Source organism: Trichosurus vulpecula, chromosome 2 (assembly GCF_011100635.1).
Source record: "Trichosurus vulpecula isolate mTriVul1 chromosome 2, mTriVul1.pri, whole genome shotgun sequence".
NCBI lineage: Eukaryota > Metazoa > Chordata > Mammalia > Diprotodontia > Phalangeridae > Trichosurus > Trichosurus vulpecula.
The window spans coordinates 234631871-234653701 of record NC_050574.1 but is presented as its reverse complement, the minus strand read 5'-3'; the positions used below and the strand labels follow the sequence as shown (position 1 = coordinate 234653701).

Here is a 21831-nt window from a genome sequence, read left to right as displayed (position 1 = left end):
CCATCCTTGCTTTTGTTTGTTGAATTTGATAGATTTCTACACCAAACCATATTTGTGTAGAACATCTGTTTCTGATAAAAGGGAGGTTTCTCTGTTCCCTACTCCCCTAGATGTCAAAGTGGATAGAGAACCGGGCTGGAGTTAGGAAGAACTGAGTCCAAATTCAGCTTCAGACACTTAATAACTGTGTGAGCCCTGCACACCACTTAAACTCTGCTTTCCTCAATTTCCTCAGCTGTAAAATGGGGATGGTGATAGCATCTATCTTCCAGGATTGTTGTGAGGATCAAATGAAATCCTACTTAGAAACTACTTAGCAAAGTGCCTGGTACGTAGTAGGGATTTAACAAATACTTGCTTTTTTCCCCCCTTCCCCTTCCCTTTCTCTATGTTTGTATACTTTTCTTCCCATGCACCCCAATCATAAGAAATAGCAAAATCCATATAGCAGAATCCTTCTACACTAGTATATTCCTCTTTTTACCATAACTTCTCTTCTTCCTCTTGAAACACTCATAACAGAGCAATATACCTCCAGGACCTTTGTTGCTCTTATTTAGCTTCCTAAGTAGCCTTTGAAGATAATTAAGGTTTTGGAGGGACATTTATTTAGAATGTTACTACCACAGTATCAGACAGCCCCTTCCATTTATTCAGATAAATTTATCTTTTTAGATTTTTTCTGTACTCTTGTATTCATATTTCAAAGTTCCTATTCAACTCTGGTCTTTTCATCAGATATTTCTTGAAAGTTTTTTTCATTAAAGGTCCACCCTTCCCTCCCCTCCCCCCCTTCCCAATAGTATTATTTCGCTTTTCAAGTTAAATTATTCTTGGTTGTAAGCCCATATATCTTTTTCACCTTTCATAATATTTATTCCAAAATCTCCATTTTTTAAATAGAGGTTGCGAGGTCTTGTGTACTTCCTAAAATGCTTCTAACAAAATTTTTTGTCACATTTTAGGTCTTTGAGAAGTTTACAAAAGACTCTACATCTTTACTCGATGAGCTTGCTTTGATCAATAATGGAGGTGATAAGGGAAACCAGCAGGAGAAAGAAAGGTATGTCCATGGATTTTATTCTGTATGCAACATTGCTCAGCTAAGTTTAATCTTGAATGAAATAGCTCCTGAGTTACTACAAGATAATTTAGCTAGTGTAGATAAGTTTAGAGTTTAAATTCACATTCTGATTTTGCATTAGTTTCATGTTCAATTGACAATAAATTAACTTCACCACAGGGAGAACTTAGTCTCTTTTTTTTTGAAGTAAAGTTTTTCTTTTTCCCTAAAAGCCATTTATGATGAATAATTATTCATTTACTTTTATTTACAATGACGAGTAGATGTTCAATTATAAGAATTTTATTTGGAGGGGTTTTTTTCATTGCAAGCAATTTGAGTGTTTTTTCTACCCTTTTGAGTGCTAGGAAAGAATATATGAAGGAACAAAAGATATTAATAAAATTATTATGACCTAACTAAAACATGATTGCACTTAAATGCTCAGCTTGTGGAACTTTCTCCTTACAAAATGGACAATATATTCTATTCATAAGTTCAATTTGGAAAATTTACTGTTTTATGTATTGTTTGGTTGTAATATCGACATATGACTTCTCAGATTTATGATTTTAACAAGTTTCCATTGAATTTAACAGCCTTGCAAATCCCATTTTTCTCAGGCTGTGGGCCAAATCCTTTTCTCAGAATAAAGTTTAAACACTTAAGGAGGCAAATTGACTCCTTTATTTTTCTTGGATACACATTGGTTACTAGGCCAGCAATTTGTAATATGGCAATATGAAAGAATTAAGGCACTGATTAGTCCCATATCTTATCTTTTAGATGTAATCTGTAGACATGGTGAAACCTCATTAAAATACACTTTGTTATTTACATGGATTCAAAATGCACTATATCTCTAGTTATGTATCTTCTATAAATAGAAACCCTTGATATTATTGATTAATTACAAATAGTAGTGTTTAGCATGTCCCCTGGTACCATAATTCCATTTTAGTATCATTTCATCAACAAATTAAAGTTTTTCATTTTGAAATAAATATTCACAGAGTAAATCTGTAGTGAATTATGTATTGATTCACTTAAAAGTATTAGTATAATACACAGTAAACTTGTTTCCAGGATAAATAAATGTAATGCACTGGTTAAATTAAAGCTACAGTCGTAGCTTTAATTTATCATGTTATTTCCATGGCTACCATTGTTTAATCATCTCCAGTGGTCCTAGTTAGAAATTTGCAGAATTCTGATATATAGAGCCATATTGTATATTTGTATCAGAGTTTTTGTCTCTTCTAATTATTTTCTTTGGTTGCATACCTAAAAATATTTAGCTTTTGATTTTTTTTTCAAAATTTTGGTAATCATTAGATCCATGGATTTAAACTTTCTTCCATCGGTTGATCCTGAGACAGTTCTACAAACAGGTAAGTTGAAAAGCTTATGGTTTTTTGAATAAAAATGAAAATACCAGAGCTTCTGAGGACAAGAGGGAAGACGAAGAGGCATAAGGAAGAAGGATGTGGAGATCAAGAGAGAACAGTGTCTGGAAAGCCAAGGCATTCAGGAAGGTGTGGTTAATATATCAATAGGTATAGAGAAATCAGGCATAATGATGACTGGGAAAAGGTCATTGGATTTAGAATTTAAGAGAGCATTGGTAACTTAGGTAGGTACCATCAGTAACATTTCTGTCAAGTGAGTCAGAAGCCAGATTTTAAGGCTGATGGCATCAAAACAGTGAATATAGGTTGCCTCTGTTTCAAAGGCCGTCACATCTAGACACCCCAACTCCAGATTTGATGGAACATTAGCACTGCTCCTCCATTACTCTTGTCTCTAGAGGTAATTCTTCCATACACCTTATCCAATTTTGTTTTTAGATAATATCACAAGCTTTGATGAACAAAATCTTTTTATGGGTTTTTGGAGATGAAAATAATTTGAGCCATTGTTACTTTATTACTTTGTCAGAATGCACTTAGCTGCACTCTGGACCATTACAATGATATACAGATTATAAATAGAACAAGCCCAATAAGAATGTTAATTTTAACATTTGAAATTTTTCTGTCAGGGTAAGACCCTTATTTTCCTTTACCTAAGTGCATATGTCACTTAGAATGTAGAGCCTTCAGGGACTTTAGATATTATCTAGTTCAAGTGCCATCATTTTACAGATGGAGAGTTGAAACTAGAGAAGTTAAGCAACTTGCCCAAGGTTAGTAAGGAACAGAGCAAGGCATTCAAACTTGGGCCATTTGGCCCCACTAGATTACATTACTTTCCTATGGAAATTCTTCAAATTATCTTTCCTGCCTTAATCTAAAAGAACTTTAGGATACTTTTAAATGTTTCTAAAATACTATTTATGTTTTTAAAATCATAATTTAGTCTTCTGAGGATTAATTGTTGATTGAATGCGATCTGGTTTGAATACATCATTAATGATTGTTTTGACTAAGGTAGAACAAACTGGAATATATAAAACCAGATGTTCCTTAAATTGTACCCAGTGTATTTCTCTAGTATCAGTGTTCTCAGTAGATAATCTATGTAATTATTATGAGTAGGTTTAAAACTTTTGAATAGTTTATAATATTTTAGAAAATGCCCTTTCAAAAACAGGTGTTCTTAAAACTGTGTTAGAAGACTAAAGAAGTGAATCCTGAATGTTTCTTGTTTCACATCAGTTTTATTTTTTTTCACGTTACTGCCTAAAGATTTCACAGTTTCCAAAGAAATGAATGTAGTCACTGAGTTGGTATAATTAAGAAATTATAAAATTATTGGTAAAAGATATTATACAGGTTGTGACTTTATTTTATGTAAGTAATTTATATTTGATATTTTAAAAGAATCCAGATTCTAAGTTTAAGCAATTAAAAGGATTTTTTCTTTTGGTGGGCTACAACTAAGATATCTTAGAATTAAAATTAGAAGAATGGCCAAAATAGATGCATATTTACATTGAGCCTGCTTGGTTTGTAGACATTAAATTTCTTAAAGGCATGCCTCATAATTCCATTTCTGTGTGTTTGGAATTTCCTGGGTATCTGGGTCACATTTTTTAAAAGAAATTTCTTTAAAATTAAGAAAATAACATTATTAAAGAGTTATAGACATACATACACATTTATAAACATTTATAGATATAGGTATGTATCTGAAGCATTCTTAGGTATATTGTGTCAGGAAGTTGTTACCATGAAAAACAATCATTAAGAGACATGTTTTTTTAGTTTAAATTTTTTTAAAATGCCCTTCCAGGGAATTTACAAAAATTTTTTAATTTCTCTATTATTGCAAGTTGAAATCCACAAATAACCAGGAATCATAATTTATTTTCTTCTGACACCTGTGTTTTTCATCACTACCATCACTGTTAATAATATTGTCATGAATTCATAATAATAAGCAGTATCATAATATTAAATATATCTCAAAGAAAAATGAAATAGTGGTTATCCACAGAGATTTTGATATAACTAACCTCATATTGTTTAGTATTTTTTTTTTATTTTGAGGTTTAGTAGATAGAGTATTGGCCTAGAGTCAGGAAGACCTGAGTTCAGATCCAGCCTCAGATACTTCCTATCTATGTGACCCTGGACAGGTCATTTAACCTTGCCAAGAAAACCCCAGGGACAGCTATACTTCATGAGATCACAAAGAGTCTGACACTATTCAACAACTGAAAAATAACAACAATGAATTAATTTTGAGTTATACAGTATATGAAACACATTTTTTTTAATTTAAATTTATTTATTTAACATATTTGGTTTTCAGCATTGATTTTCATAACAGTTTGAATTACAAATTTTCTCCCCATTTCTACCCTCCCCCCCACTCCAAGATGGCATATATTCTGGTTGCTCTGTTCCCCAGTCACCCTCCCCTCTCATCCCCTTTTCCCTTCCTTTCTTGTAGGGCAAGATAAATTTCTACACCCCATTCCCTGTGTATCTTATTTTTTAGTTGCATGCAAAAACTTTTTTTTTTGAACATCTGATTTTAAAACTTTGAGTTCCCAATTCTCTCCCCTCTTCCCTTCCCACCCACCCTCCCTAAGAAGTCGAGCAATTCAACCTAGGCCACACATGTATCATTATGTATAACCCTTCCACAATACTCATGTTGTGAAAGGCTAACTACATTTTGCTGCTTCCCAACCCATCCCGCTTTATTGAATTTTCTCCCTTGACCCTGTCCCCTTTCCAAAGTGTTTGTTTTGATTACCTCCACCCCCACCTGCCCTCCCCTCCATCATCCCCCCCCTTTTATTTTTTTTTTTATCTTCCTCCCTCTTCTTTCCTGTGGGGTAAGATACCCAACTGAGTATGTATGGTATTCCCCCTCAGGCCAAATCTGATGAGAGCACGGTTCACTCATTCCCCCCTCACCTGCCCTCTCCCCTCCTCCCACAGAACTGCTTCCTCTTGCCACCTTTATGCGAGATAATCCACTCCATTCTATCTCTCCCTATCTCCCTCTCTCAGTATGTTGCTGTCTCATCCCTTAATTTGATTTTATTTCTTTTAGATATCTTCCCTTCATCTTCAACTCACCCTGTGTCTGCTCTCTCTCTTTTACATATATATATATATATATATATATATATATAAACACACACACACATATATATATATACACATACATACATATACACATACATATATACATACATACACATTCACTTATATATACATAAACATATATATATATATATATATATATATATATATATATATATATATATATATATATATATATATATATATATATATATATATATATATATATATATGCATATTCCCTTCAACTACCCTAATACTGAGGTCTCATGAATCATACACATCATCTTTCCATGTAGGAATGTAAACAAAACAGTTTAACTTTAGTAAGTCCCTTATGATTTCTCTTTCTTGTTTACCTTTTCATGCTTCTCTTGCTTCTTGTGTTTGAAAGTCAAATTTTCTATTCAGTTCTGGTCTTTTCACTGAGAAAGCTTGAAAGTCCTCTATTTTATTGAAAGTCCTTATTTTGCCTTGGAACATGATACTCAGTTTTGCTGGGTAGGTGATTCTAGGTTTTAATCCTAGCTCCATTGACCTCCGGAATATCGCATTCCAAGCCCTTCGATCTCTTAATGTAGAAGCTGCCAGATCTTGGGTTATTCTGATTAGGTTTCCACAATACTCAAATTGTTTCTTTCTGGCTGCTTGCAGTATTTTCTCCTTGATCTGGGAGCTCTGGAATTTGGCGACAATATTCCTAGGAGATTTCTTTTTGGGATCTATTTGAGGAGGCGATCGATGGATTCTTCCAATTTCTATTTTGCCCTGTGGCTCTAGAATATCAGGGCAGTTCTCCTTGATAATTTCTTGAAAGATGGTATCTAGGCTCTTTTTTTGATCATGGCTTTCAGGTAGTCCAATAATTTTTAAATTATCTCTCCTGGATCTATTTTCCAGGTCAGTGGTTTTTCCAAGGAGATATTTCACATCGTCTTCCATTTTTGTATTCCTTTGGTTCTGTTTTATAATATCCTGATTTCTCATAAAGTCACTAGCTTCCACTTGCTCCAATCTAATTTTTAAAATAGTATTTTCTTCAGTGGTCTTTTGGACCTCCTTTTCCATTTGGCTAATTCTGCCTTTTGAGGCATTCTTCTCCTCATTGGCTTTTTGGAGTTCTTTTGCCATTTGAGTTAATCTATTTTTTAAGGTGTTGCTTTCTTCAGTGTATTTTTCAGTATTTTTTTGGGTCTCCTTTAGCAAGTCATTGACTTGTTTTTCATGGTTTTCTCGCATCCTTCTCACTTCTCTTCCCAATTTTTCCTCTACTTCTCTAACTTGCTTTTCCAAATCCTTTTTGAGCTCTTCCATGGCCTGGGACCAGTTCATGTTTTTCTTGGAGGCTTTTGTTGTAGGCTCTATGACTTTGTTGTCTTCTTTAGGCTGTATGTTTTGGTCTTCTTTGTCACCAAAGAAAGAATCCAAAGTCTGAGACTGAATCTGGGTGTGCTTTTGCTGCCTGGCCATATTCCCAACCAACTAACTTGACCCTTGAGTTTTTCAGTGGGGTATGACTGCTTGTAGACTAACGAGTTCTATGTTCCACGTTTGGGGGGGAGGTGCCAGTTCTTTCACACCAGCACTACTCCTTCACCAAGAACTCCCAGCCCAGGCTGGGCTTAGATCTTCAACAGGCTGTGCACTCCTGCTCTGATCCGCCCCTTAATTGCTCCCACCAGGTGGGCCTGGGGCCAGAAGCAGCAGCAACTGTAGCTGCCCCACCTCCGCTGCCCCCGGGGCTTGAACCACGAATTCCTTCCACTCCCGTAGCTTTTCCCACTAACCTTCTCCGCAGTCTTTGGTGTTTGTGGGTTGAGGAGTCTGGTAACTGCTGCAGCTCACATATTCAGGGCGCTAGGGGCCCCATCTGCCCTACTCCAAGTTTGGTTGTTCCACGCTGCTCAGGCTGGGCTCTGCTCCACTCCGTTCCCAGCTCCCAGCTCCGTGTGGGATATACCTCACCCAGAGACCATCCGGGTTGTCCTGGGCTGGAGCCCTGCTTCCCTCTGCTGTTTTGTGGGTTCTGCCGTTCTAGAATTTGCTCAGAGCCATTTTTTATAGGTTTTTGGAGGGACTCTGTACGGAGCTCACAGCAGTCCCTGCTTACCAGCCCCCATCTTGGCTCCGCCCCCCCGGGTGCAATTTGTATTCCAAAAAAGACATCAATTTATGGGCTCCATATAACAAATTTAATTTTAATAGGGATAAATCTAAAGTCCTATTCAGGTACAAAAGTTCAACTTTATGAGTGTCGCATGGGGAAAGTACTGCTAGACAATTGTTCCTTTGAGAAAGATCTAGTGATTTTAGTGGACTTTGTGCTTACCATGAGGAACTAACAGCATTACACAGCGACTAAACAAGCTATCATAATCTTAACAGAGGCATAATGTCCAGAACAAGGGAACTGATAACGTCACTATATTCCTTTCTGGTTGGAACACATCTGTAGTATTATGTTCAGTTCTGGACATCCTATTTTATGACATTCAGGAAATTCATCTTAAAGTATAATTGGTTGATCCAGGATAGTGAATACTAGAGTCTGTGATATGAGTCTAGCTTGAAGAAACTAGGGATGTGTATTGTGGAGCATTATCATATTTTAGCTCCATGTCAGGAAAAACTTCCTAACATTTAGAGCCAAACGCATAAAGGACTGCCTCAGGAGGGAGTAGAGTTCCCCTTCATTGGTAGTTTTCAATCAGAGGCTAGATGACCAGTTGACATAATGGGAATTCCTTTTGCATATGGATTGAATGAGATAGCCACCAACATCTTGTACTGTGAGTTCAGCAGTCCTCAGAATATATTGAAAAGACTTCACCAGATTCATAATAACTATTCAAATAGTTGAATTATTGTTATGTGGAAGGAGAGATTAGACTTTTTCAACATGGTCTCTGAATAGGATTGTAAGCATTGAATAGTGATCTCAAAGCTGTTGATTTTGGGTGCAAGGAGAACTTCCAAATAGAACTATCCAAAAGTGAAAGAGACTTCTGCAGTATATAGTAGTTTCCATGTTACTAAAGAGGTCTTCAGATAAAAGGCTGGGTGACTACATTGAGAGAGGCATAAGGGGAGAGTAGAACAGTTTCATTTACTGTCTTTGTATTCCCAAAAAACTTTTACAGTGCCACATAGTAATTGCTTAATAAATGCTTGTTGATTGATTTGTCGATGTCATTAGAGCTATCTGTTAGGACTTCAGTTTGGTTCAGCTCAGCAAATATTCGTTAAGGTACTGTGTTGGAACCTAGGACTACAGAGACAAATACCAGACAGTCCCTACCATACAGAAGTGGGGGGGGGGGTGGGGTGGGTTTGCAATATGTACACAAATAATACATAGTAGTTGTAGGAGGAAGAAAGCATTAATAGTATGGGAGATTAGGGAATACCACATGGAAGAAGTGAGGCCTGAACTGAGGTTTAAAGGAAGGGGATGATTCTGCAAAGTGGGGTTGAGGGGGTAGTGAATTCCAGGTCTAAGAAGTAGCTTATGTGAATTTACAGAGGCAGAAGATGGATTGTTGAGTTCAGAAGAGTTCAGAAAATATCTGTCAGACCAACTTTCCTAGAACATATCAAGGGGAGCAGTGTAAAATAAAGCTAGAAAGGTTGGATGGAACCAGATTGTAGAAGACATGCCAGACTGAAGAGTTTGTTTTTTAGCTTATGAGATATAGTTTTTTGGTCAGGGAAGTGACATGATCAGTTCTTAGTCTAAAAAAATTATTTTGTCTGGTATCTTGAGAAAAAAAAGAGACTTGAAGGAGGGAGATAGATTAAGAGACTGCTATAGTAGTCCAGCTGAGAAGTTATGAAGACCTGTTAGGGTAGTTAACTATAAGAATATACGTGAGAAATATTGTAGAGATACAATCCACATGATTTGGCACCTAATTGGGGGATTATGAGGAAGAAGGGATTTGCAAGTGACTGCAAGGGTGATTGTACCTCCAAAATAATTAGGGAAGATTGGAGGAAGGGCAAGTTTGAGGAGGGGAAAGGATTAGCTATATTTTGGATGTGTTAATTTGCAGCTTCTGAGGAAATAGCAAGGTGGAGATATCCAATTTGTAATAGGAGAAGCAGTACTGGAATTAGGAAAGAAATTAGGCCTAATAGCCTAGCTTTATACATTTGGATGTTATTTTTTTGAAGATGTTCATTGAACCTATGTAATTAGAAGAGTCACCAAGGGAAAGAGTATAAAGGAAAGGAACCATGATTGAGCCTTGGGATAAACTTGTATTTAGGGTGGTAAATTAGTTTGGCTGACAAGTGTGTTGGATAGATTGATAACAAAATGCCATCACATTATATGGGATTAATGTGGAATGTAGATTGGTACATTGCAGCCATAAATAAGCAAATAGCATTCACTTTATATATATATATATGTGTGTGTGTGTGTGTGTGTGTGTGTGCATGTGTGTATACATACACACACACACACACACACACACACATATATATATATTTGAATAAACTAAGTCCATAGGCTACTGTAGCATGTTTTGTTATTGAAAGATCATCAAAATTAACAAAACAGAAGGTATGCTATTATTTTTTTTCTCGCTGGGGACATTAATGATTGTCTTTTGTTCTCAAAGGCCATGAATTATTGTCTGAATTACAACAGCGTCGATTTAATGGATCTGATGGAGGAGTCTCATGGTCACCTATGGATGATGAATTGCTTGCCCAGCCACAAGTCATGAAACTGCTAGATTCATTACGAGAACAATACACCCGTTACCAGGAAGTTTGTAGACAGCGCAGTAAGCGCACACAACTAGAGGAAATTCAACAGAAGGTAATGCAGGTAGGTGCCAAGATCATCTTCGGGGTGTGTGTGTGTGTGTGTGTGCATGTGTGTTTGCACGCTTTTTGTTTAATTTTTAATGATGCTTTGAATTTTCTTTTCACTATTTCACTATTTCTTTTTACTATTTTACATATTAGACTTTACCAAGTCTTATTTATATTAGAGTAAGTGTGTATCCTAATGTAGTCATGCCAGATACGTTTATGATTAGGGATCCCTGTACATCAAATGTTCTTAGTTTCATTATATGTTATTATACAGTGATGTCATTGAGAGCTCCAAGAGTGTGATAAATAACCATGACGGTAGTGTGGGAGTTATTTGGGACTTATGATTTAATTGTAGCTCACTCCAGGAATGCACTGGCAATTGTTTTCTAACTTCAGATGTTAGAGTGTTCCTGGGGGTGGGTGGAAAGGGGGGGGAGCCACTAAGAGGTTAAAAGCCTTGCCCAGGGACACATAGCCATGATTTGTTAGAGACAGGATTTGAACCCACTCTTCTCAACTCTGTCCGTTATGGCACCTGTCCTAACCAGTAGGTAAAAAAATGCTTATGCAAATTTTAGTGACCTAGTAGATTGTTAGAATTTTTCTTGAAGGTTATATAGAAATATATGTAAATACAAACATTTGTTGGGTCACATGTGATATAAATAGGATCTGAAACTTTTTAAAAGTAAATTAATATTCAAATTGGAATGAAGTTTTATAACCTTCTTTGGCAAACTGCCATCATTAATGCATTTAAATGGACTTGTTTACTGGGGCATCAACCTCAATTTACATCATTTTTATTAGAAATAGTCATATGTTTGCTCTGTCTGCAGTACTAGTGCTGCATAGTAAATGAATTGAATCATAGCATAGAAAAGAACTATGTAGTCATTGTTTCCTATGCTACTTTGAAATTTTGATTTTTCTAAACAAATAAGCATTTAGCTCTTAATATTCTATACATTTGGTAGTTTCTTGCATAATTTTCTTGACGTTTTTTGACCTGGATATAAGATACAGTATTTCATTTTTTCTAGAGTATTCTAAAATTGAAGTTTAAATGGTTTATATTATGTTATCTTGGTTTAAAAAAAACCAGCCCCCAATGTATAGCAGATTGTTAATGAGCTTAAATTTTCCAGTTGCTTTAGTTTAGCTTTTACTTTTAGAATTTAAATCGTGTGAGTGATTTGAATCAGTGAGGCAATTAATTGTCAGAATTATTTAAAGTGTCTGAAAGATGTATCATTTCACTATTCTTAATTCTGAATGAATAATACAAGTAATAGATGAGGAACTCTTGATCCACAAAGATAAATACTGATAAAGCTGAAGAAATGCCCATGTATGTCTGTTTAAAATCTGTTCTAACAGTTTTGATTTTGAAATGTTGAAGAGGTGTGTTTCAACAATCCAGCTAGCAGCTTCTGTGAGGGTGTAAGATCCACCAACAACCAGCACCCAGAAAGCTGCCAACACAGGTCCTTTTGATCTGCTTTACTTAAGGAAAGCAACGTTAAGAGGTTAACAATCTTACTTTAATCCAGCATACAAATAACATCCACCTAGTTCAGGGAAAAAAGCCAGCACCCTGAATTACAGACCAAATACAATTCGTAGTTTTCAACATCTGGGTGTACAGCCGGGAAGCTCATTAGAACGGCTGGCCCAGAGTCACACGCCACTCCTGCTGTGGGTCAGAGCTCCAAGGGAGAACGCTAACCTTTGCACTTATATATCCTGTTCAGGGCCCATAGGTCCCTGACCTCACCCAGGCTGGGCATGGAGAAGTTCCCCACTCCCAATATCACAACAGATACAAATCAGTGGCTCCCAATTGTCTCAGTGCTGAGAAATACAAAAACATCCCACTTTATCTGTCCCATTCAAACAAAGGCCAGAATCATTAAAGGTCAACAGCAAAAAGTCCCACCTTAATTACTATTACAAGGTGAAAAAAATCTATTTCCATCCTCTCCTCTCTACCTCATCCTCCCCCTGATTAAGGAAGGACAGAGCAGGTTGTACACTGGTAAATCATTTCCTAAGGAAAAATTGAAATTAAAGAGTATTCTCTCCCAAACAGGGAAGATAGCATTAAATGTTAAAAGAGTAACAGGGAATTAATATGCAAATGATTTGTGATTTTCTGTCAGCATCAGCTTGGTAAATTCCCTTTATCCTTCCAGATCTGGTAAGACTTGAACCCATGTCTTTCTGAGTCTAAGCCTAGAACTATATCCACTATCCTACATTGTCTGTGTAATAGGGAATGAGAAGTACATCATTAGCAGTAACAAGAGATATGGATGGAGCTATATGCACACACACAAATACAGATTTAAAGTCTGCAGATGGATTAATATAAATTATCTTGTTTGATCCTCATAGCAATCCCGTGAGATAGTTACTATATGTTTTCTTATCCCCATTTTACAAATGAGGAAACTGAGTTTCAGAGAGTGTGACATACAGCCACCTTGCTAATCAGTGTTGCATCTTGAGTGCCTATCAAGCATACTTTCAACCATTCTACACTCCACTCAAGTCATACTTTAAGAGGATGTTGTATGAATGTTTAGAAAGGTAGTGATTGGTGACTGAGGTACCATTAAGAACAGATTAAAGTGATTTCTTTCTGTGAGAAAGACAGTATAATATAAAAATGTAAATGTAATAGTTTACATGTGAAATGTATACTCATGTTTTAATGTGTAAGATATATAATCATGTAAACATACAGAATGCATAAAATATAAAAGAGTAAATAGACATATAAAAGTAAGCCTTTAGATAAACAAAGTGCTACATTTGCCCAGTGCCATTAACCATCTCCCCTGATGCTGTTTTCTTTGGCTAGAAGATCAGAAATAGATTCATCTGGTATCATTTCTGTGTGGCACATGAGGCTATACCTGGCTATAGCTTTTATCATCAGTTTGCTCTTCATTTCTGGTGCCTTCTGTGTATGAACTGTGGAGCAACATGACCCCTCATCCCAGGTGAACACAGATACTTGAATACTACCACATCCATGACCTAAGGGAGAGGATACCCAAGGCCAAATACCATGGCAGCCCACTTTGTAATTAAAATGGTTAGCACATGTAGCTCTTTACCTATATGATCTCATTTGATCTTTAAGACCCTATAAGGTAAGTGCTATCATTTCCATTTTACAGTTGAAGAGGTTGAGGCTAAGAGATGTTAAATGTCTTTCCTAGGGCACCACAGTTAAGTGGGTAAGGCAGTATTTCAGCTCTGGTCTTCCTTACTCTAAGCTCAGCACTCTATTCGTTTTTCCTTCATTTTAATCCACATGTGTTTTACTTTCTCACTATCAAGCATAGGCTGTTTTCTGCATATGCCAGTCTCGTTTTAATTATCTGGCCAGTGCCTAGATAGTCTAGTAGAGTTGCTGTGCACACCATCTACTTCTTTTTGAAATACATTTTTATTGATGTATTTTTTTATATTACATGGTTTTTCCCAGTATCCTTTCTCTTTCCCCTCCCAGTATCATCCCATATAACAAATAGTATTTTTCAGACAAAAAGAAAAGAAAGAGGGAAAAAAATCAGCATAAAATGATTGATACATTGAAAAAGTCTGAAAATAAGTGCAGTATATAACATTTGTGGACCTCTCACCTCTACAAAGGGATGAGATGGGAGTTTCTCTTCATACTTTTTTTTAGCCCTGATAATTCCTTATAATTTTGCAACATTACTTTTGATTTTTTTTTTTGTGATTCTTTTCCTTTACATTATTGTATATTGTTTTCTTGGCTCTACTTCAGTCTTCATTAATTCATGTAAAGCTGTTCATACTTCTTTGTATTCATCATATTTGTCATTTCTTGCAGCACAATAATATTCCATTAGATTTATGTAACACAGTTTGTTCTGCCATTCCCCAGTTGATAGCATCTACTTTGTTTCCAGTAGTTTACTATCCCAAAAATATTGCTATAAATATTTTGGTGTAAATGGGGACTTTGTTCTTACTTATGTTCTCCTTGGGGTATTAACCTAACAATAGAATCTCTGGGTTAAAAGGTTATGAACACCTTAGTCATTTTATTTGCATAATTTCAAATTGCTTTCTAAAGTAGCTATAATTCATAACTCCAACAATGCACTAGAGTACCCATTTTCCCATAACCTCTCCAACAGTGACTAGTCTCATCTTTTGTCATCTTTGCCAATTTGCAAAGTTAGAGGTGAAAATTCAGTGAAAAATTGAGTGAGGTAAAAATTGATTTTCATTTCTCTTATTAGTTATTTGGAACATTCTTTCATGTGGGTTGTTAATACTTGCCAATTTTCTTTTGAAGACTTTGTTCATATCCTTTGACCACTTATCTCTAAGGGAATGACTTTTGCCATCTACTTGTACTTATGTTAACCGGTCTCTAGTAATGTAAAAAGAAAGTTCCTCCTCTATATTCATGGCACCAAACATAATTTTTACTTATAAGTAATAAAACAGAAGGTAAAGGTACATGAACAGTTTAGTTAATGAGCAAGTATATTTTAACATAAAACTTAGAAGATATATATACTTACAGTGTTAATATAAGTCTAATCACTAACACTTCATTATATTAAAAAGATATTACTTTTCACCAGGTGGTAGCTACCATAAGTACAGCAATAGTGATTATAAATAACTAATTCATGTCCATGAAACTAATTAATTTTGTGCCCTTTAGCATAATTCTATGACAAGAATGTCCTAATAATATTTATGTTTTTCTGTTATAGCCATAGCTATCTGTGTAATTAATTTTTCTCCCCAATGAAGGAGCTACTTTTCATGTTATTTACATGTTTGTGATAATTTAATCAGTGATTCAGGTTAATTTAGTAATAGATTTCGAGTTTCATAACACCTGACTTCTAGAGTTAACTCTACAAATAGTGTGTGACTTTGGGAAACTTATTTAACCTCTCTGGGCACATAGCTTCTTCTGAAAAGTGAGAAGGTTGGACTAGATGATCTAAGGCTGCTTGCAGGTAGAAGTTCCTGTATTTCTGTATTTCTCTCTTTTCAAGACAAATCTTTTATGTTACACATATGAAGTAACAAACAAGGATTCTAAATTCCTTTCATCCTATTGGATTCTCAGCTATACTGCTAGCCTGCAATTTATCAAAAGCCATTCCCGCCTCCCCTCCCCCCTCCCCCCGCCCCAGTCAAGTATTAAAAACCATGTCACTATATATCTTTTGGTAGTTCTGAAGTGCATGTATGTTTTTACTGACTGAAATGAATTTTAGAGACTCGTGGAAAAAAATCATTAGAGAAGTATTTTAAAGCTTTTGGTCATTTTAAGATGTATATTTTATTTGTAGGTTGTAAACTGGCTTGAAGGACCTGGATCAGAACAGCTAAGGACACAGTGGGGAATAGGGGATTCAATCAGAGCTTCACAAGCCTTGCAGCAGAAACATGAAGAGATCGAAAGTCAACACAGTGTGAGATTTTTTTTCCTTCAAATTACAATGTAATTGTACATAATTAGTTATGAATTATGAATTATACATAATTAGTTGTGAATTACTTATTTTAGTGACAAATTCTCATAAGTCAGATGGTCTGATTTAAGGGTTATCATGAAGGGAAATATGGATACTCTTGATATCCTACTCAATAGATAGCTTTTTCCTTATTTTTTCCAACATATTTCTAATTACATAGTTCTTCACAACTGTAGTGTATTTTACTTTTTTCGAAGACACAATGATAATTCTTTTTCTGTCCTCAAAGAATATAAAATGAAAACAGAATGAGTGATAGTCCTAAAAAAATTAGTAGCTCAGTCTTCAATCAGCTGTTGGACTCTTTAAAGCTCCCAAAGGGAACCTTCCATGCTTTCCTGGGGAACAGAGCAGCACTGCACATAAACTCCTTGCTCCTATGTGCTTTTGGGAAAGAATTATGAAATGACATCAAAGCTGTGGTGACACGAAGGTTGTCAAGGTGGACAGAACATAGAAGAGGTCCAAGAATTTTCTTCTGTACCGTCTTGGGGAATTCATCTTTCAAAGTGTAAAGGGATAAACCAAATAGTATTTATAAAAGTTTAATTATAGGGTATAGTCATATTCTTCAAGTGATAGAGACTTAGTTGAATTTGACAAAAAAGGGACACCCTCCATCATTGAAAATTAATTTTACCCCCCCCAAGTATAATCTATGAAGAACATATTGTAGATGTTTAATATATGTTAAGTAGAATATTGAACATTAGCATTCTTTTTAAAAGTGAACTAGAGACAACTATTGATTATCCAGAGGCTATTTTACCTAGTGCATAGATAAAGTAGATACTACTTCCTGTTGGTTTTTTGTTGTTTTTTAGCCATATTATTTCCAATTAACACTTTTATGTAAGAATGACCAAGGGGAAATAGTTGAAGTAAAATTTAAACCAGTCTATTTTTAATCACCTTGGAAGTTCTCTTAAAAGATTTGATTGATAGGCTTGTGACAGATTAGTTGAAATGGGATGTGTGGATTATTTGTTATTTCTATTTATATTATCTATTTCCTGGTGCAACTGAATGATAGGGGGCCTCCGATGTTATTTGCAATCCTCTAAGAAAGGAGGTGGGGTTAGAATAGATAAAGCTGTGGTTGGGGCACAGTCTAACAAATTACTAAGAATGTGGATAGGAATGTGTACCGCCACAGGATTTCTCAAGTAATGAATCAGTCAATCAGATCTTTAATTAAACACTTACTATGTGCCAGGCACTGTGCCAAGTATTGGGGTACAAATATAAAAGTGAGACAGCTCCTGCCCTCAAGGAACTTAAGTTCTAATAGGGAGAGATAGCTATAGCTCTGTAGGGAAGTAGGGATCTGGAGAGTCATGGCGATAGTAAAGTGAGCAGAATCATGGGGCAGTTGGTGATCACACCCTTTCCATAAGCAATGACAATGCAGATTTGACTCCTGTTCCAGAGCAAGAGGTAAAGAAGGTGCAGAGAATCTCCAAGCTAGTGGCAAGACAGATGGCAAGATGTGAAACACAGTCTGAGCTTGCTGGGTATAATGGGGGCCTAAGCTAGGGCAACCCACTGATTCACGCTGGAGCATTAAAATACAGTTAACGCTCAAAGAACAAAAATATTACAACTATAAAGCACTGTACTAATTAGGAATTAAACAAACACACGTCAAAGTTACAAGGTATCAAAATGACTCTTGTCTCTAATTACCAAGCCTTGAACTCAAGAAAGTCTTGAACACCAGAAAAACATTTGAGACTCAGGAGAAATGTAATAGTCATTCTTATTCTAGGCTGTTTATATCTGTAGTGGTCCTGAAGCCAGAACAGCCTCCACAACCTTTAAAGTATGGGCCCACAGCCTACATGTTGCCAGAGCAACCCTTGAGGTATAAAACTCTGGGTCAGCCTGCTGAGGAGAAAGGAGAAGGGAAGGGATGTGGAGATAGCAGTAAAAGGAAAAGGCTCCTGTGACTATACTACAGGGGCAAAGACATAACCCACATCTCAGCAATGCATAGAAACCCAGCCAATGGCTATTCACCCATACCTTTCCAGCATCTCAGTTTCTGTCCATACAAAATTATTTCAGCCCCTACCGAAGGGATAGGGGGCCAGGTGAATTCCCCCTCATCATCATTCAGTGAAACCCAATACTATGGTAGAGATCAAAGCTGTGTGGATGGGTCCTTCAGGAATATGATTCCAGATGGGTAATAGGGAGTTATGGTAGACAAGATTCTCAGGTGGGCTGGGACAGTAAGAAAGAAAGGATAGAGATCAAGGCTTGCCAAGGGTGGGGAGGGTGATCTGTCCCTGACTTTGGCTCACTGAGCTATTCCCATCACAGCCAACAGTATTAGCCATTGCTCAGATGCTAAGAGCCCTGGCAACAGGAGCAGGCTGGGAAATGGCTCCTTTCCTATGATCTTCCAGGGACAGGGGGACTCAGAAAGGGGAAGGCCAGAAAGCCCACAGTGCTTCAGCCCTTTTTTGAAGTTTTACCCTCCCCAGCTTCTCAAACTTTCCTGTCCTTGGAGCATAGGAAAGGGCATAGAAGGGATTGGAATCCTTGGGGGCAAAGGTGTACTTGAAAAGAAACACACTTTCTTTTAGTCAGGAGTCATCAGACCGGGTCACTACTTAGAAAGGGCCCCCTCCCTTCTCCTTCATTGGACCCCCTAAGGAGCTAGATTTCAGCAACTTATGTGAAAAGGAAATGGAGTATATCCAGGTTCTACAGTATTCCTAGTTTTCTAACTGCCTAGGTATGTGATCCTGGACAAGCCACTTAATCTTTCTTGGCTTTAGTTTCCTAATGTCTCCTCTGAATCTAGTAATTCTGTGCCTCTCTAACTATATGTAGATGATTGCTAAATGTAGATTTTTAGTCTGGTCTCAATTTAGACAGGCATTTATTAAGCACCTATTATGGGCAAGGTACTGTGTAAGGAATGGATATAAATAATACAAAATGACATGGTTCCTACCTTCAAGATCTGGCGTTCTATTGGTTTTGGGAGTACTTCAAATATACATGGATAATTAAAATATAAGATTAAAATCCAGAACCTCAGAGTATTAATCCAGAATTCTTTCCCGCAGTACCAAACTGGCTAACTAGGACAATAATCCTAGAATTATCCATGGAGAATCAACCTTCCTTTCCCACCTTCAACAATTTGGATGATTTGCCATTCTTTGCAGTTGTTTTTCAGGCATTTTTCCTGAAATGTGACTTAATTAATATTATGGAAAATTGATGACCTAAAATTTTTCCACCACTTAAAACTGTATAGTTTTCTTTGGCAATTTAGAAAACATGGTGCAACAGGTGTTCTTTGGAGTTCACCAAATATGGAAAATTTGTACAGCAATATTCTAAGCTTATCTCCTCCTTTCTCTTTTTCATCTTCCATGGCTGTCCATGAATGGAGATGAGGAAGGAATGAATCCTCTAATCCTCAAAGAATGTTTTTTTTTAAAATCTATCAAAGTACTTTGATGGCCTTGAGGGGAAAAAAAAATATAATACTACATAGTTGGGTGAATTTCAAAATCATAGTTATTTTGTTGGCTCCTGGCAAGCTAATAATTACTATTATATACTAATGCTGCATGATATATAATAAGCTAATAATGATATTAATTAATAATATTATAAGGTAACACTAATCTGAGATGAGACCAAGGGCACTTTTCCTTATACTGATACTCTGAGGATACTCTATTATAACACTAGTCTCTAAAGTGAAATAAGGTGAATTAATCTTGAATTCCATTGAAGAAGGTTTAATTGTTGAAGTAACAAAAACATGTCATTAAAAGATAGTCAGCAACTATAATATTGTCCCTTGGAATAGTATTATAGAAAGATTTCAATAATGATACAAAATGTGATACAAAATGAAGTTTTTACAAGTTGGCATAAAGCCAAAAGAACAAAGGAAAGGCAAAAAAGCTTCTGAAAACCACAGCTCAAAATTTAACAGTTTTCAATTAAAAGTCTCCATAGGTCACATTTACTAGATGAGCAAGCAGTGATCAATTCATTTTAAAACTACCCCATAAAAACTGTGAAAATTAAAGCCTACATTAGCCACTGGGATTTGGAGCAATTATGCAGTTAAACTGTTTAATCAACATTTTTTTCACATGGATAACTATCAATAAGCCATGTGTGATAGGTCAGATTAGGCACAATCAAGACAACAGAATTAGATGATATTTAATTTGATTTAGAAAATAAAAAGTATTGTCCTGATTGTGTTTCCACAATACTCAAATTGTTTCTTTCTGGCTGCTTGCAGTATTTTCTCCTTGACCTGGGAGCTCTGGAATTTAGGGACAATATTCCTAGGAGTTTTCTTTTTGGGATCTTTTTCAAGAGGCAATAAGTGGATTCTTTCAATTTCCATTTTACCCTCTGGCTCTAGGATATCAGGGCAGTTTTCCTTGATAATTTCTTGAAAGATGATGTCTAGGCTCTTTTTTTGATCATGGCTTCTTCTGGAGATGTATAGTATTTTTCATCATGAGTCCTTTGGAACTGTCTTGGATCATTGCATTGCTGAAAATATCTAAGTCATTCACTGTTGATCATTGTACAATATTGTTGCTACTGTGTACAATGTTCTCCTGCTTCACAGTTCACTTTTCTTTAGTTCGTCTAAGTCTTTCCAGGTTTTTCTGAAATCAGCCTGCTCATCCTTTTTTATAACACAGTAGTATTCCATTACAATCATATAACACAATTTGTTCAGCCATTCCCCAGTTGATGGGCATACTCTCAATTTCTAATTATTTGCCACTACAAAAGAGCTGCCATAAGTATTTTTATTCAAATTAGTCTTTTCCCCTTTTTCCTGATATCGTTCAGATATAGACTTAAGTAGTGGTATTGCTGGGTCAAAGACTATGCACAGTTTTATAGCCCTTGGGCATAGTTTCAGTTGCTCTCCAAAACAGTTGTATCAGTTCACAACTCTACCAGCAGTGCATTAGTGTCCTAATTTTCCCAAATCTCCTCCAAGATTTATCATTTTACTTTTCTGTCATATTAGCCAATCTGATAGATATGAGGTGGTATCTCAGACTTGTTTTAATTTGTATTTCTCTAATCAAAAATGATTTAGAACATTTTTCATATGGCTATAGATAGCTTTGATTTCTTCATCTGAAAGCTGCCTGTTGATGTCCTTTGACCATTTATTGATTTCAGAATGGCTCTTAGTTTTATAAATTTGACTCAGTTTCCTATATATTTGAGAAATGAGGCCTTGATTTATCAGAGACACTTGTAAAAAATTTTTTCCCAGCTTTCTGCTTTCCTTCTAATCTTGGTTGCATTGGTTTTGTTTGTGCAAAAACTTTTAGATTTAATGTGATCGTAATTATCCATTTTACAGCTAGTAATTCTCTCTATCTCTTGTTTGGTCTTCTTCCCTTTTCCATAGATCTAACAGGTAAACTATTCCTTGCTTTCCTAATTTGCTTATAGTGCCACCCTTTATGTTTAAATTACATACCCATTTTGACCTTATCTTGGTATACGGTGTAAGGTGGTGGTCTATACCTAATCTCTGCCATACTGTTTTCCAGTTTTCCCACGTCTATTGTTCTTTAAGATTTCCTGCAAACAAACCTGTAAGTTAGGTAGTATAAGCGTTGCTGTCCCTTTTTTATAGGTGCAGACACCAGTGTTCGACATGGTAAAAGCATTTGCCTGAGGATATGTAGCCAGAGTAAGAGCCAGAACTCAAAACCAGGTCTTCTTACTCCAAGGTCAGCTCTTTTTTGTTTAATGAAAATTAGGTAATTATAAAGAACATCCCCATTTCTGGCATTTACAGGTCATGAAAAACAGTGAAGGT

The 21831-nt window shown here is 36.0% G+C and overlaps 1 protein-coding gene across 2 annotated transcripts in view; it reads left to right on the top strand.

Annotated features, from left to right (window-relative positions):
* Positions 1-21831, top strand: part of SESTD1 (SEC14 and spectrin domain containing 1) — a 143460-nt gene that overhangs the window by 97738 nt on the left and 23891 nt on the right. For both annotated transcript variants that reach the window (XM_036746739.1, XM_036746740.1), the window contains 4 exons: positions 966-1063; positions 2399-2454; positions 10230-10441; positions 15798-15920. In XM_036746739.1, the coding sequence (XP_036602634.1) occupies positions 966-1063; positions 2399-2454; positions 10230-10441; positions 15798-15920 (489 nt within the window). The remainder of the gene's footprint in view (positions 1-965; positions 1064-2398; positions 2455-10229; positions 10442-15797; positions 15921-21831) is intronic.